The sequence below is a fragment of the Nipponia nippon genome, unplaced genomic scaffold, assembly GCF_047370975.1.
Source record: "Nipponia nippon isolate SJK-2023a ecotype South Korea unplaced genomic scaffold, ASM4737097v1 scaffold_2, whole genome shotgun sequence".
NCBI classification, from domain to species: domain Eukaryota; kingdom Metazoa; phylum Chordata; class Aves; order Pelecaniformes; family Threskiornithidae; genus Nipponia; species Nipponia nippon.
Window position 1 is genome coordinate 121,682,593 of NW_028262336.1, and position 17,266 is coordinate 121,699,858.

Here is a 17,266-nt window from a genome sequence, read left to right on the forward strand (position 1 = left end):
TCTCCTCCTCCTCCTCCCTCTCCTCCTCCTCCCGCCCTCAGCCCCAGGGCAGTCCCGGCTTCTGATTCTCAGCTCTCCTCCTGCCTAACCAGCCTTAACCCCTGGATGATGAGAATATGATTTTCTGAGTGCAATAAACCCCTTCCATTTCTTAGTCTCACCCCGCAAGACAGCTTGTGTGTAGCTGTATGTTTATCTCTGCAACAAATATTCATCTAGACTGTGCACCAAGCAATGCACAAGTACTATTTTAAAGGTTCATTTCCATTATCAGGAAATGGTTTCGAAAGTTCCTGCTTTAGGCTTAATCACAATCAGTATTTGTTCCAGTGGAAGTGGCCAAGACATGAAATAGAGGAAGGGAAAACTTGTTTTCTCTTTACCAAGGAAGCACTGAATTGCTCCCCTTTGTAATCTGTGGTTACATTCATCCTTGGCAAGTGATGAATACTTAGAGCAGCTCAGAATACGATTTAGATTAGCCAACGGGGACATTTTCAGACATCATCCAATTTGCAACCGGGAAAAATTGCAAAATTATTTTGCATATTCGCTAACTTTTAACATTTTGGATTACAAGGTTCTTTTAGAATCAAATTTTCCTAGTCTAATTCAGCCAAATCCATCAGTATCTCATGGGAAAGGACAAAACTTCAGCCCAAAGAATAATTGAGATACTTTCACAGAATCATGCAATCATTTTATTTTGTACAAATTTACCCTGGCCCTGCACACCACTCCCTGCTGGTGAGTTCCTGCATGGCTATGCAGAAGTCAAGACTGACCTTTCTGGAACTGAGGACCTGCCCATCTGAGATCAGTTATCTGGCTGAAGGGCGGAAAGCCTTTCCAGGAGCCTGGACGTGCTCTGAGTTCTTACCACTCACTCCCATAAGAGTCCAAAGTAGATACATCTTGTGAAAGAAATGGCAATGCTCCAAGTATCAAAACTTTCTTAAATAGACTAGGTTGAGCTGAAAATATACAGAAACTACTGAAAAGACTGGTTAATGTCCTAATTACCTCACCAAGGCTTTTCAGAGATTAGAGAAGAATTACACCACTTGGGTATTCCGCACCAGTCCCAGCCACTGTCTTAAGCGTACGTCTGGATGTCTTTGTTCAAATGATAAGCACGTCCAGTTTTGTGATCTTTTTTTCTGTCATTTCCCAACTGCTCATAAGCCATCACAAATTCCGAACAGCAAGGACTTTTCACACCAACATCTCACTTGACATACACTAACCAGATGGAATTCCACCTACAGAACGTGTAAAGAATGAGCATATTGATGTATTATTAGCATTTATACAGCACCACAGGTGTAGGACTGGCACATAATAGACAGTAAAGTGACAAGGGCTTTTGGAGATTACTATCTAAATTAGACCTCACATGATGATAACATCAGTGGAGGAAGAAGGTAAGAATAGCAACAGTGGGAAAGTATGAAATGTATTTATTTCTATGCCCACATCTTTTTAAAGCTATGAGTATCAGCAATGCTGAACAATAGCAGCAACCAAGCGGCTTCTACCTCTTAAAATACAGTCCTAGTACTGTTATTAGTTGTGGCATGTTCTTACATTCCATGGATTGGCCACTGGTGGAATATATTATGTTCCATTTAAATGCAAGTGTAACATACAGTATAAATCTATGCCTTGAATCACTCCCCCTCCACAACAGGACAGGGGCAGGAAATAAGATGAAAAAGCTCACGGGTTGAGGTAAAGACAGGGACATCACTTGCCACTTATCATCATAGGCAAAACAGACTCAACTAAGGGAAAAATAATTTAATTTACTGCAAATTAAAATAGACTGGCGTAGTGAGAAACAAAGACAAAAATTAAAAAAAAAATCTTCTCCCACACCTCACCGAATCTTTCCAGCTTAACTTTACTTCTCCACTCCTGACTCCTCTATGCCATAGAGCTGCCACAGATGACATAGGAGGCCTCTTGGGATCAAGCCAGATACCCTAGGATATCTAAAGTGCATTAGGCACCTAACTTGAACCACTTGAATTATTCTGTACAGAGAGTGTTCAGTTCCTAACAGAAAAACACCCAGTGCCTTTTGGGAGCTCGTGGAGTGTCTGAGGCCTCTAGACAGAGCAGACCAGTACGGGGCAGCATTTGTATCTGGTGCAGTGGCTACAGGTCAGATGAGACTTCTCACAACACCTGAAGTGATACTGCAGAGGCTGTTTTCAGACAACCAAATCCTGCTCTGTGCAGCCAGGTGTGAGCTAACTGTCCACAGATGAAGCCAGTGGAGTTCCAGGCACTACAGCTGGAATTAAAAGAAGTATTTAGTGCAATTTCAGATGCCTTAGTGTACCCCACCTGGGCACGCATTTCTCCCAGGCTCAGTATTCTGCTGATTTCATGTACATTCATAGCATATTAGGCTTTCAGCCAAAGCGGCACTAGGTCAGTATGTTAAACTTCTGAATCACTCCCCAGCGTTTAGACACCACATTTATTTGCCTGCACCCTCCTGCTGGGCTCCATCTCCCCCTGCCCCAGCCCTGACAGCAAGAAGGAGGCCAAGGGGAGGTGGGGAGGGCTGGGGGCCATGAGGGGCTGTGATGTGACTGCAGCCCCGGGCGAGAGGCTGTCCCCACACAGACAGCAGCAACAGTGGGCTGTCCGCGTTGGCCATTTTCCCCTAGGCCTTCTGCATTTGAGTACACCTGAAGAGCAACGGCCCTTTTTCCCTGGGCAGCCGAGGGCTGGGCCTTCCATCAGCCCTGGCACCCCCTGCCCCCGGTTCTATGGCGGCTCTGTCACAGCAGGCAGAACGTGGGCAGGGGCCGTGTCACAGCGGGGTCGGTGACACGGCCGGCCCAGGGAGGGTATCGAAAGGGCTGCGCGGTGAGCCAGCCTAGGCTGGGGGCGAGCCGGCGGGTGAGCAAAGGCTGAGGTGAGAGGAGAGGGAAGAGGGCAGGGAGGGGACGGCTGGGCCACAGGCAGGGAGGCAGGGGCTGCCCGTGGTGCCACAGCCAGGGGCTGCGCTGCCTTTGCCTTGCAGGGCCAGAGGCCTCGAAGAGGACGCGACTGGACCATGGCGCACCCCTGTCCTCAGCCACCCAGCCAGAGAGATTTGTGGCTTTCTACAAGGACATTGACATAAAGATAAGGAATCAAAGTAACACCTGTCCGGTGCCATTTTTGAGCTATCTGCTCCTGGCACCAGCCCCAGCAATTTGGTGGCCGCGTCCCAGGGGGCAGCAGGCTGGTGGGGGGGTTGGTGACATGGCCACCCCAGGACGGGTGTCTCCTGGCTGCCAGGGAGACGCGGGGCTGACAGCCTTGGCCTGAGGCTGGGAGAGCCCTGGGCAGGGGTGGCCCATGCTGACCGAGGGTGGCTGCTCCCCTTCTTTGTTCATATTGTCCTGTTTTTCACAGCCTCAGGCCCAGGCAGGGACACAAGCAGACCCCGGCGCACTCCTGTCCCCTCCCTCCTCAGCCACTCAGCCGGAGATTTCTGCAGCTTTCTGCAAAGCCCTCGGCCTGGGGACAAGGACGCACGCACAGCCCCGGCCTGCACTGCCCCACGGCCTCACAGGCAGCTGGAAGCTCCTCACAGCCACGGACAAGGGGAGCTCGGTGACACCCGCCTTCTGTGTCCCAAACCGACCTCGAAATAAAGTGTCTGCTTTATGAACCCACTGGCTGGCTCTTCTGGCTTGTGTGGGGTTTTGGGGAAACCTTTGGGGGCTTTCCTTATGATCCTTAGATTTAAAAAAGCCCTCAAATTCTCTGAAAATTACAAAATCTAAGTCAATGTCAATAATACACTACTGGTATCTTATTAATATCTTAGTAACTTCTCAAAGTCACAGTAGAATCTAAGTTTTACCGAAGTATATAAGCCAATTTGTGTGATCCAGATGTCTCTGGGTAGACTGTGCTGTGAGAGCTGGCATAGCACGCTTTTAATTCCTATGGAAGGGAATCTCATTTGCTTCCTTTCTGTGATTCTTTTTGTTATTATTTGAATCAATGAGATTGCTAATTACATAATACGATGCCATTAAGGTACGCAATTAGAATACTGTCTAGATGAAACTCTGAGCCTTAAACTCCTTGGCAATTTAACATCTCTGCTGTTGCTTCCTCTCCTCCTGCTCTGATTTTTTGAGCCAGACCTGTCCCAGAAATGTCAGTGGATATAAAGGAAGTGCGTAAAACTCATGTTTTGCAAAGTCGAGTGTGACATTCTCACGTTAATCAGAAAGTGTTGAGAAAAGAGATTGGTTTACAATAGGAAGAGTATTATAAAAAGATCTGTCATGATAAACGTCCGTCCTGGTGCAACACATATCCCTTGGAGGGGCTGAAGCAACACACCAGGACAGGTGCAGTGTAGGGCTCACTGGTTTAGACTGGACTAGGCTGAATGGAAAGCTGCCTTTTCCCAGTCTGTCACCCAAGGATACAAAGAACGCAGAGGAGAGAGTTTTGAATTCAGTTTGAAGCAAAGTCCTTCCTCAGAGTTGAAACTTGATTCAAGTCCGTACAGTTCAAGGTTAAGGTACCTCTCATGAGTGATTATTTTATGACCTATGATGCAAAACCATTAAAATAATATTTTGACTTGATTACTTTTTAAAAAACATGAAATCAAGTCACTTAATCACACTAGGAATGCCTGATTATTCTGTTTCAATTCCGGCATGGTCTGTGAAACTGATGTCTCATATTTCTGTGGTGCCAAGCTGGGGTTTCACAGTTCTCCTATCACTTGTGAACCTATGTTCCCTTATTGCTCATCAATATTTTAATATCCTACCTGTACTATATACCTCAATAGATGTGCAGGGCTTCTTCACAGGGCATTGAGTGTCGTTCAAATGATAAGCTCTAAAGACTGGGTTTTGTCCATTTCTGTGGACCACATCTTTTATGGCCTGGAGTACTACATTTTTGTCTCAGAAAGTGAAGTCCCCTGTAAAAAATCCTCATTCTGAGTAGGTTGATGTGCTCTAGTTATTGGCAAATAATTGGCAACCTGGGCTGATCTTTTCTCTCCTAAACTTCTGTTCTTGTATACAAGTGAAATATTCACTGGGAAAGAAAGTGACAGTCTTCATAAACCAGTCCTGCAAACTTATCCAGTCCTTTTAAAATCCTTGCTCTTCATCAGGCATAGAAAAGTAAAGAATTTCACATATATATTGCTTGAACAGATTACTAAACAACTGTGCAATCAACTGTTTTAAAGCAAATTGGTCTCTTTCCCACAAATTGTTGTAGTCCTACTTCAGTGTTGAATAAAGCCACATTTTGAAACTTCCAATTTTCATAGATTGGAAATTTTGGGTCCTTTCCAGCCCTAAATTCTTGATACATTTATTTTTCTCTCCCAGCTGAATAAGAGATTATTTGCTGTTTCTTCCATGGACCTGTTGGAGTGGGTCCAGAGTAAGACCACAAAAATGATCAGAGGGCTGGAGCACCTCTCCTATGAGGAAAGGCAGAGAGAGTTGGGGTTGTTCAGCCTGGAGAAGAGAAGGCTCCGAGAACACCTTATTGCAGCCTTTCAGTACTTAAAGGGGGCTTGTAAGAAAATGGGGACAGACTTTTTAGTGAGGCCTGTTGTGACAGGACAAGGGGTAATGGTTTTAAACTAAAAAAGGGTAGATTCAGACTAGATAGAGGGCAGAAATTTTTTACAATGAGGGTGGAGAGACACTGGACCAGGTTGCATAGAGAGGTGGTAGATGCCCCATTCCTGGAAACATTCAAGGTCAGGTTGGATGGGGCTCTGAAGATGTCCCTGCTCACTGCAGAGGGGGTGGACTAAATGATCTTTGGAGGTCCCTTCCAACCCAAACCATTCGATTCCAGTCTATGAATCAGCTTGGAATGCTGTGGAGGCCAGTGTAAGGAGTGACATTACTACACAAGAATTTTTGTTGTCCCTCTTGGATCGTCTCTATTTTATACATAGATATTTGAAATGGCTTGCTGATATGTTGCAAAAGTATCCCCGAGCTATCTCATCTATACACTTCCTGGAAAGATGAGAAAAACAGCATAAGAAGGATAAATAAATACCATGCACCCAGGCAAAAGAGAAGTTTTGGCTTGATAACAGAATTTATAGATGCTGCTGGCCTCCCTTTTGGGAGGGGGAACAGGGTGAAGCAATCCAGATGCTTCTTAAAGAATATGGGGACAGAGCAGCTAGAACTAAGTTTTTGAAAAGAAGGGAGGGGGAATAAAGCTACCTCCTCCATTTCCCTCTGCCTGGGCTGGAAGTGGAGGTTCTCTTTAGCATTGTTTTGCTGCTACTTTCTTGTCCCCCTCTTTTTGTTCTGTACCTCCTTTACTTTCTCCCCTTTGCTGGTACTACCAGTTCCAAGATATGCAGCATAAGGAATGCAGTGTCTACCCTGCATGTTCACTGTTTCCTGAGTCTTGGGATATGGCCTAAATAACCCACTATACACGTTACTAAATCACAAAGCCAAAGGTGTAGTATCCTGTCTCACAAATGCTTCTCAGAATAACTGGAGCCAGACAAAAATGAGCCTGATGTGGTGAGATCTGAAGTACAGTGTGCCTGGAATGCAAAGTCACATCTGTGAGGAGGCGGAAGAAGCTGCTCCAAACCAAACCTCATCTCACTCTTAGCCCTTACTGAACATCTCCCTTAGCAGCCAAGGAGGGAGTTCAGAGCTGTTAAGACCATCAGTATCCCATAAGACTCATTTCTCTCCAAGTCACTTCCTGACCAAATCAAAACCACACCTATCAGCCACCCTATTCTTTTACATGGGGCTTTTCCTGCTAGAACTAAGGTATTATCAGTGTGAGATACTGCTAAGTGCTTCTCTAATAATAGTTGGGTATTTTATTCAATGCTGAAAATACCAACCTTAGCCTAAGTTTATTCAGAGTTAAGACTTGAGGCTGATGGCAGATAAAACCAGTCCTAAGTAGTCACAAAGATTATGCAAGACAAGCAATGTGAAAAGATTACTAGAAAAAGAGATTTCTTTTCTCAGACCAGGTGAAAAAAATGAAAAAAGGTCCAAACCACAGACAAAATCCTGAACACACAGTACTTCTTCAAATTAACATCACTTTTAAAACTAGCAAGAAAACTATCAGTTACTGCATAGGCCTCATATTGAGCTCAGGATTGGTGAGAATTGCACATGTTGAGAGTGAAAACAAGTGAGATTCAGCTGAAGTTAGCAGAACTTGCAGAGAGCTACATATATTCTACTCAGTTAAAAAAAAAAAAAAATACCCCTGGTAAAGTAGAAAAGCTCCAAAAATGGCAAAGATACACATGCCAAATGCAAAACAGCATGCATTTGTTTGTTGAATGCATAATTATGCTATGCAGCCAATTAGCAAAACCAGCAACAGTACATGAAAATACATAACACACAGAATGAATGCCAGGGCTTGTAAGTCATGGGTTGTAGCTGCTCAGCAACTGAGCCCCAAAGGTTAATATCTGCAGCAAGAAAAGATATGTTACTGTTTTGCTTCTTGACCTATTGTTTGACTAAAGGTTGAACCTGTGGCTTGAAAGATCAAAGGGCCCTGGTTTGTGGGAAAGGCAGCTCTTGCAGGAAAAACGGCAGCAGGGGAATGCTCACCCGCAATTCCAAACCAGTAGTTTTCTTCTGACTCTGGCAGTTGCACAGTGCCCCAGAACTCTCTCACGGCCTCTGCAGTCTGACTACCAGATTAAAAGGGTAGTAGATTTTGATGCTTTGAGTTGGAGTCTCTGTTATCTTGAACTTCAGGAGTCCATTATCAGATTACAGCTAAAATAAAGTTTACAGTGCTGGCAGCTGACAAGTTCAGCTTGCAAACTTTGACTCTTTCTTCTACAAGAGGAATGTACCCGGTGAGGCAGAGAGAGTAAAGGACTGTGCACTGAACATAAACCAAATGACATCTTTCAGCATCTACAAGAAGTTTCTCAAGAAGACAGAGACAGCCTCTTCAGCGGTGCATGACAGGAGGTTGAGAAACAACAGTCATAAACTGAAACAGCAAGAGGTTCTGTCTGGATATACGGAAAAGCTTTTCCATCATGAGGGCAGTGAAGCACTGGAATATGTTGCATAGAGAGTTTATGCTGTCTCCATCCTTGGAGATTTTCAAGACTGGACTTGATAAAACTCTGTGCAACCCAGTCTGACCTTGGAGCTCACCCTGGTTTGAGCAGGAGTTTGGACTAGAGACCTCTTGAGCTCCCTTCCAACGCTATGATCCTATGATTGCATGATATTATTCCATTTGTTACAATCCCCTGCCCTGGGGAGCTGCTGTCCATCAAGTGAAAGAATACCATTTACTCTGACTCCAGCTCTGAGAGCTGGCTGCTCTGCTCCACCACGGTATTGTCTGTAGTCCAGCAGCACATTTCAAACTGCTCGTACGAGCAGAGATGAGCACAGGTCCCATCTCCAAGATCTTGACTACCAGTGATTGCTCTGTCTCAGCTAAACCAACACTTGGAGTAAGATCTGTGTCGACAGCATCTTAATTTAGAAATTATCCTGACAGGTCAACAGACTTTCCAGCCAAACTAACACTGACATTGCTGGTTTCATGATAGCAAGGATCCATTTTAATACAAATATAGTTTCTACCTTTTCCACACATGGGTATGCTTTCATTTCATTTGATTCAGACTCTTAGTGCATAGGATGATCATTGTATGGAGTTATTTAGAAAATTTTGACAGCATCCAATTTGTGATCATATGATAGAAAGTACTTTCTTCAAAAAATACCATTCCTTTTTCATTTCACCTCCAGATTCTTTAATGTAATTGCTCAAATTGCAAAGGATGCTCTCAACAATGCCTGTGTGCCAGCTAGGTTCCTCCCTCTGCTTACTAAATACTTCCAAAGCTCCTGTCTTGTAATTAAGTCATCTGCTGCTGTATATAAATCAATGAGTTGGTGAGTTTGTCTGCAGTAACTGTAAAAGCCAAATGAGTGTTTGCAAGGAGCTGTCTGGAATTAGGGTCTTAGTTCTTCCAAATATTAATTACAGCATGTTTAGAAAATAAAAGAACTGAAAGTTGATTATAGTAAACAGCTCTGCTAATGGCCATCTCTAGCTGAAAACATCTGTAGTTACATGAACAACTGGCTCATGTTAGATGATCAATAAACTATAAATTCAACATACTTAGTTGATTTCGGGTTTTGTTCCTGTTATCAACTGGTTTTTTTTTATACTTAATTCAACAGCCTTTGTTGGCCAGTTCCCATGGAATAATATGAAAGCTTGAGAGCCAAAACAGCTAATCTGGTCAACAGCACTTGGCAGCGTTAAGATTGAATTTCAACTCACTGTAGAAGTCTAGAAAAAAAAGAATTTTTTATGTTGTTTGAAGTTCTACTTCACTGAAGGAGAATTAGCACACAAACCTTATCTTGACTTCTTGTGTAGGAAAGGATTTCACACTCAGGGCTTGAGTTAGCTAATAGCTATGCCCCTGAGATACCCTGGCAGATCTAACAAAAAATACAGATGCTTAAAAAGTAGTTATTCCTGTATCTGGCTTCTCATTGTCTGCCTCTCCTTAGTAGACTGCTTCATAGCATACACCTCACGTGGCTGGTTCACACAGTTTTTTGAGGTCTAAGAATCAATGGACTGGAAATGTTTCTCAGTGCAGCTACAAAGTTTGCAAGAACATATTAACAGACAGTGCTTTTAACGCATATTACTTACTTATTTAACCATTGTTCCCCACTTGTCTCGTAGCAAGTAGATGTCTTCATTTGCTGGAACACATCAGTTGGTCTGATTTTGTTCATAAATGTGAAATGTGACCCTTACTTCTCTGTATCATCCTAGTAAACGAGTCATGTGAAATGACATTTCTCAGTGCATACACAACTATTCTTTCATTTTTTGCATTTTGTTTAGAACTCATAATCCTAGTAACACATACAGGAGATGGACAGTTGCATATGCATCCATGCATATATTTTGACATATGGCTTGGACAGCTGACTACAAATCATGTAGCTTCAGTAATTAGCTACATAGGCTTTGCCCTTTGCTGTCCAGTAATGACACCAGCCACTTCTGCCTGGAATAGTCTTTGAGGAACTGAAGGCTGCAGTGGCTATATCTACACTCCATAGAAGACTGACAATAAGAAATGATTTAGGGAGAAGAATGTTCTTATCAGAATTTTCATAGAAGTTCTTGAAGACTAAAAAGCATCTTTATTTTAAATTTAAAAACTGATCAAGAACTTCAGAATTGGCCATAATGTGTCTAAATGCTAGATGCTGCCACACCTAACTTAGGGCTTGTGGCACTAGACACCTCTGCTTCCTTCCTCACAGAAACAATGGAGTCTGAGGTATACACTTACAAGCGCAGACAGCTTACCATGGAACACCTATCATGCTGTCCTTATTGCCACCTGCTGTCTGCCTTTCCCTCTCTCAGCAAGTCCCAGATAAAGATGCAAACAGGTCTTACCAGCTCTTGAAGAAGCTGTTGAAGAGGCACAAGTTGCAGCCCAGAATATTGAGGAAAAACGGAATGAGCGCTGGTTTGTCATAACAATTTTGTAAATTGTGGTGGTTTTCTGTAGTGGGGCCAGTAACACCCAAGATGATGCTGGATAAGCTAAGGATAAGAATCACAGCGGCTGTCTCAAGAGAAGTCAGCACAAAGTATTAGGCTTCTCAGAATGGAGATCAGAAAAGCTTCGTGCTGACAAGTGAGTGGGGAAACACCCCCACCGACAGCATGGAGCATAATGTCTTCGACCTCAAATCCCTTTGATAAATGACTGGGTTAAGGCTTGGGGAAAGAGCTGGACTGAGTCCATCTGAGGATCTTCTTCTCTCAAAACCTTAAGCAAAGCTCCATTTACTTTTAAAATTCAACTGCTACAGGTTGTGGTTTGCACTGAACAAAGATGGGTCAAAAAGCAGACCCAAACCTGGAAGAAGGCACTGGACACTTTGAATCCCACCTTACCAAAACATCATGTAAACTACCGTGTGTTACAGCCAGCCTTATGGGTGCATCCTCTCTCTGGACCAGATAGCCTTGAATTTTTTGTGCACAGGGAACAGAGTCAATAGGTGAGGGAGAACTTCTGTCCCTATATCCTATTCCCTGCAGTGGTTAGGGTACAGCCCACAGAATTTTTTTTAAATGGATGTTGCTGTAGTTTAAGAGTGTAACTACCTCTATTTTGTGAGATCCTGGGCCCTGACATTGTATATTATCTGCCAGGTATTGCCAAAAATTGAATTAAACTTAAAACTTTAATTTAATTAAATTAAACTTAAATGAAACAATGCTATGGTTAGGCCAGAGATTAAAAAATTATGTCTTCTGGGCTGACAGAAAAAGTTGCTGAGGAAGCTTACAGGTCATTTAGGGAAAGATCTCAACAGTTTTGGAGTTCAGTGCTTCGGTTCTGGATACATCCTCCTTAGCAATAGAAAAATACTCTTTTTGTATCCACCTGGTCAACAGAAGCTGTTTATCACTGCCCCCCTCTGCATGGAGGATTTGTGTTATCATTCCCTTGATTACTGCAGACAAAATCCTCTAGGTTAGCCTAACCGATGATCTAAACTAATCTGACCAATTTTTTCAGAGGTGGATTCTCCACTGGCAAAAGGAGCAGTGGAGCAGCCAGCAGTGCTAAAATAGTTAGAGGCAGCAATGTCTCCCATCGGCACAACTAGGTTTGGGGGAAGACATGTCTCCATGGTTTTGCTCCAATCACTTTCATAAAAATGTGAAAATAACTGGGCAATAACTGTGGGTGTAAGAGCATTTTCCATTATCTGGAAAACTGGATTATTTTATATGAGAAAGATCAACAGCTAAGTAAAATAATGACTTAATTACAATAACTTGCCTAAAGGCTTTTAATGTGAAGAGCAGAAATATTTATGAATAAATGAGGTCTTATGGACAAGAAAAAAATCTACTATGACACTGAAATCCATCAGATCATGGGACAGTCTTCTAAGACATGGTGGAGGCCTCAGCCGAAATGGCAGATCAAATTACACAAAATACTTGCTGTGCAAGAGATAAGTAATCCTCTAGTGGCAGAGTGGCAGATGAAGGCATCTGATTTTCTGAGTCTTCTCTGTCTGATCTCGGTTGTCCCATTGTAGTCTTCTGAGCAGACTGTCATAAGAGTAAGCTGCACACCAAAATCAGAAATACAGACTCTACTAAGATGGTAATAATTTGGTATCCTTTCAAACTAAAGACATGATGAATTTTCTTTGCTTCTAATAGTCTTCATATTAAAAATACCTTGATGTGGACAACGCATAGCAAGGGTAGATTTTGGAGAAAAGAATAAAAGTAGGTCTTCACCTCGAAAGACACGTTTTGTGAGATGATTACACGTCTGACAAGATGTATTGCCTTGTTTTTACTCCGGTGACTAGAAAGCTTCTTTCTTAATTTTATTTGCAAACAGCTGCAAGACTCAGCATGTGAAGAGGAGACCGTCATGGATGAGCTTTCTGGGCTGGCTGCCCAAAACTTGTTATGGTCATTATACATCCCTCACACAGTACGTGACAGTTTTCCCATCTTCATATGTGATTCTTCGTGTAACAGGAGAGCTGAAAGGGCTGTCTTGGAGTATAATTATGCAACTCCAAGGTAAATAATAAAAAGTCAACAACAAAATTAGAAGCTGATAGAAACATGAAATGACTTCTGGTTTCCTAATGCACTACGAGTAGTGCTATAATAATCAAGCCAGCAAAATTCAAAGCTCTGAAAATAAATCCAGTGGTTAGCGATTCTTAAAATATTAAGCTGAGCGAAAACATGAAACTTTTTCACTCTCACTTCAGAAGTTATCTAAAGCCTGAGCTCTCTGAATGGAGTACATTACCTTGTTAACATTGCTAAATGCTTCCACTTGGGTATATTATTCGCAAAAAAAAAGATCTTCCTAGTATTTTTAAATGCTCTGTTTTTTAAGGCTTCTGCAAACTGTCATACGTAGTCTTTGTTGATGACTATGTTGTTGATATTTATGCTACTTCTTTCAGTGTTTCTGCTGCTGCCTGTACAGTGAAGGCTGCAATGGAAATCTGCCTCTTTACTTCTTCCCAGGCTTCATGTTGATCAGCTTTGTTTTTAATGTCAAACATGGCATCATAGATCCCTGGGAATGATTCTCCTGCATACTTGTTATGGCTGCTTGGAGCAAAGACAACATGTCTGTAGGAAAGTTGAGGAAAAAAAACCCAATATTCTGCATTAGGAGAATAAAACATATTATTTTCTGAATAAAACTAATCTGTTTCTATATCATCTGTTAAATTCTTGACATTGAAGACGTAAATAAATAAGATTATTGAAGCAGTAGTACCCATAATCTATGAAGCAAGAAAATAACATAAGCTAAATTATTCCATGTGAATTTTAGAACGTTATAGCTAAGAAGACTTGAGATAAAGTTGACTAAAGTATTTTCCTTTCCCTTATTTTAGATGAAATGGAAATATTAAAAAAAAAGCCAGCTTCTTTTCTCACAGATATACACAGTCTCCAACAGATACAGGCATGCTTTGAGGTAGGAAAGCTGATGCTTTAACAAGAGACTGTTCTCAACAGATTTTTAATCAGAAGCTATGAGGGGTACAAGGACTGTAGATCTTAAGTTCTCTTTCTACAGTTACTTTGTAGGGGAACTTTTTAGTGGAAAGTTTATTGTTCTGAATTATGCAGACTGGTAGAAGGACCAAAAAGCTAGACTTGACTATTCTGCCTCTCAAACAAGATTTACTTCTTGAACCGGATGAGAGAACTACTGAATTCACTTCACTGCCATTGAAGTACTGCCCTCTACACTGTATTTGCTAGCATGACTGTTCTCCTATGATCGATCAAATAGTAGATACTTCAATTACACCCCATTTCACTTTCAAAAAATAGTAACTTCCTAAAGATCCTTTACCACTGAAATTACTTGAACTGAGTCCAGGGCCAAACTTTTAGATCTGAAAATCAATGGAAATGAGTTACTGACCTGAATAGGCTTCCAACAACTTTTCCTCATTCTCTATGCATATCTCACTGAAGTTTTCCCTAATATGTTTTTCCCTTTTTAATCTTCTTTGTCCTGTTTAATCTACTTTTACCATGTTGAATAATATAATTACAATTCCATTTAAAAACCTGTAAATTTTAAAGGAATTCTCACAGGGTACTCCATGCAGAAAGTGAAAAATAAGCCTTTCTTACCTATAGAATGGCCTGCCGGGTAATCCAAGAGGATCAATGAAAGCCCTTTCTAGAAACATGAGCTGATCATTTAGTGATCTGACAGCAATTACGCTAAAAAGAAAACAGAGGAATATGTTAGCTCTTAGTGTTTGGCGCACTCTCACCCCATACCTCAATGGACACAGCTCTGGATTTACGAAGGACATTATATCAAAGATGTTGAACTTAAAGTGTAGCCCACAGAGGACAGCCCATGTCAGCTACCCTGCACAACAGAATTATGCTGATCTGTACTGTGACACAGTCTGATTCATAACCTGAAAGTCTACTAAAGCTGCTTTTAAAGGCCAAGGAATAGTGTCAAAGAAGACAGACTTTCAGATATTTTCTCTCATGCTGCATCTTATTCCTGTATCTCCTTTTCATTAGGATGTTTAGGCAGACCATTCTCTTCTTTTGTACCACAGTTTTCTAAAGACCCTATTTTCCACAAAACCAGCCAGCAGCAAATTACTTCAATAAAATCACATTTATTTTTATGTAAAACCACAACATCTGAGAAACAGGAAGCTTGTGATGTTAGAATCATCTTTTGAATCATCCAAGAATTGTGTTTTTCTGATGGCAGATTGTAAATTCCCTAGAGCAGAGACCATCTGTGTCTGTGCTTTGAATAGCTCTGAGCATACTACTGATGCTTAACAAATAAAAGAACTGTGAAGAAGATTATACTGAATATATGTGGGTTTGGTAGTTTACACCCAAAGTAACTTATTGTAGTGCTTCAAAGGCACCCACCAAGAAAAAATGGTAAAATTTATAGCACTGTAAGCCTGCAGTAACTCTACTACTGTCAAGGAAATTGTTTCAGGTTTACATTGGTATAAATGGAAACTGAAACTCGATCATTGAATTAAAGCTTAGATTTAGGCCATCCATCAATGAAACTATTTTGAAAATGTCACATACATGTCAAGTGTCATAAATGTCATATTTTACATAAGAAATTATTGTTAACTCATTTATCTTGAAAGTTGCTGCCATTAAAAAGATGGCTTTTATTCTCACTTAGTCTTCCATAAGGGTAAGCATATGGCTAAATTAGATTCTTCCCAAGAAATGTAACATACACATATGTATATCTAAAAGGAAGTTTGGTTTCTCATTCTGGGCATGGCCTACAAAGAATAAATTAAGTCAAGTGCAAATTAGGCCTTTTGGCAGAGGTGGGGCATAGAATTTTGGGAAAGCTCACCAAAAAGCTTGCCACAACTACAGTCATGGTACAGCTATTTTTTTTTTTTTTCATTAAATGGTACCAGTATCTTGAAAACTAGACTGCTGACAAACGAAGACAAGTCAACATTTGTTCTTTAATGATAATCCAGTGACAAAATCCTAGGATGTGTCTCTACTTGGAGGGAGTTACACACCTGAGCTGGCTCTACTCATGCTAACCAGCACCCTAGTCACAGCCACGTATCATCCTGGCACTGCTCCTCAACTAAAACCCATCAAGAATTGACACTAATTAGTTTGGACACTTTTTGAAGCTAACATGGCTAGATTCCCAGGCTCTGCAGTGTCTCTTGTGTCCACTAATTCAACATTTCTATACTTTGTTTCCTGGAGTAACCAGATCCTTAAAGACAAGAATCCATAAGGACTTATAATGAAACAAATGACTGACAGTCGTTTGTCACCAAGGTTATTCAGGGGACTAAATGCAAGTGAAGACTATGCCCTCTGAGCCCAGAGGACTATGTGGAGTATTTGACCAGAAGAAAAAGAGTTAAACTTACTTATTGATATCTATTTGTTGTAGTCTTTCATGAAAGCTAGCAGCAACTTCTGTAAAATTCTTCACAGCTGAAAAGAGAGCATCTGGCGGGAGCAGGAAGGAAGCATTTAACTTCAAATTCTGAAGGAATCATTTATCAAATCAAATTCTTCAAATTAAAGCTTTATCTTTCACTGTGATCATGATCTGTCAGTTCTCACTGAATGAAAATCAGATAAGCCAATATTCCTACATTAAAAACTATGTAATTCTGTGTGAAAACTTGCCTTGGAAACAACAGAAATCAGTATTTTTGTGAATATTTTTTATTGTTTGCTACTTGAAGAATGTACAGAAATACCAAAAACTAGAGCATGGACTGCCAGAACCAGACTGTTCAGGTAGGTCCGGAATTTCATAAATCCCAACAACTTGTGTTTTACTGGTATGTCCCTCCACACATAGCGATTTTTGAGAAAGACTGAGAGTATGTGTATGTGTGTGTGTACGTGCGCACACGTACCCGATATTGATCACTAGCGGCCAAGCCCTAAACTGAGTAGTATATAATGTCACTAATAAAATAAAGGCTTCGCAGGCAGGAGGCATATTGTGAATCCCTATAACATGAAATAAAATTTCACGTGCCAGCACAAGATCCCTATTATGGCATAGGGATGAACCATTTCTGCCTGACCAAGCCCCGAGGAAAACTTCTCATGGTGCTTGCACTTGCCATCATGTGCCCATAAACTGAAACAAGAGAAGTTCTGACTGGATACAAGGAGAATATTTTTCACCCTGAGGACAGTCAAGCACTGTGGTCCAGAGAGGTTCTGTAGACTCTGTCCTTGGAGGTTTTCAAGACCAGATGGGATAAAGCTCTGAGCAACCTGATCTGACCTCAGAGCTGACCCTGCCTTGGGCAGGTTGACCTAGAGACCTCCTGAGGTTCCTTCTAACCTGTATTATCCTATGATCAGTGTTGGACAGAGAATTATCCAACGCCATAAGCTGCAAAGCAGTGTGATTTTTTTTAGGGACCAAGACACAGACATCTTGTTGCTAACATCGGTGAACCATGCACAGGTCAAAGAACACGCGACTGTAAGTGTTACCTCTACTTGTCAGTGGCATAGCCTCTACACAGGCATAATAGCGACAAAGTATTCAAATTTCCAATTATTGGAGGGTGTGGCTCTTGTTTTATTTACTGTTCATACAGCACAAGGTAAATAC

The 17,266-nt window shown here is 41.6% G+C and overlaps 1 protein-coding gene across 5 annotated transcripts in view; it reads right to left on the reverse strand.

Annotated features, from left to right (window-relative positions):
• Positions 1 to 11,908: 11,908 nt before the first annotated feature.
• The window catches only part of LOC104017386 (Putative N-acetylated-alpha-linked acidic dipeptidase), a 31,108-nt gene continuing 25,750 nt past the window's right edge, over positions 11,909 to 17,266 (reverse strand). For 4 of the 5 annotated variants that reach the window (XM_087756498.1, XM_087756500.1, XM_087756499.1 and 1 more), the window contains 3 exons: positions 16,050 to 16,131; positions 14,266 to 14,358; positions 11,909 to 13,239 (listed from right to left, as the gene is read on the reverse strand). In XM_087756498.1, the coding sequence (XP_087612624.1) occupies positions 13,050 to 13,239; positions 14,266 to 14,358; positions 16,050 to 16,131 (365 nt within the window). In that variant the 3' untranslated portion in view covers positions 11,909 to 13,049. The remainder of the gene's footprint in view (positions 13,240 to 14,265; positions 14,359 to 16,049; positions 16,132 to 17,266) is intronic. The other variant, XR_015704578.1, reaches the window with a different exon arrangement.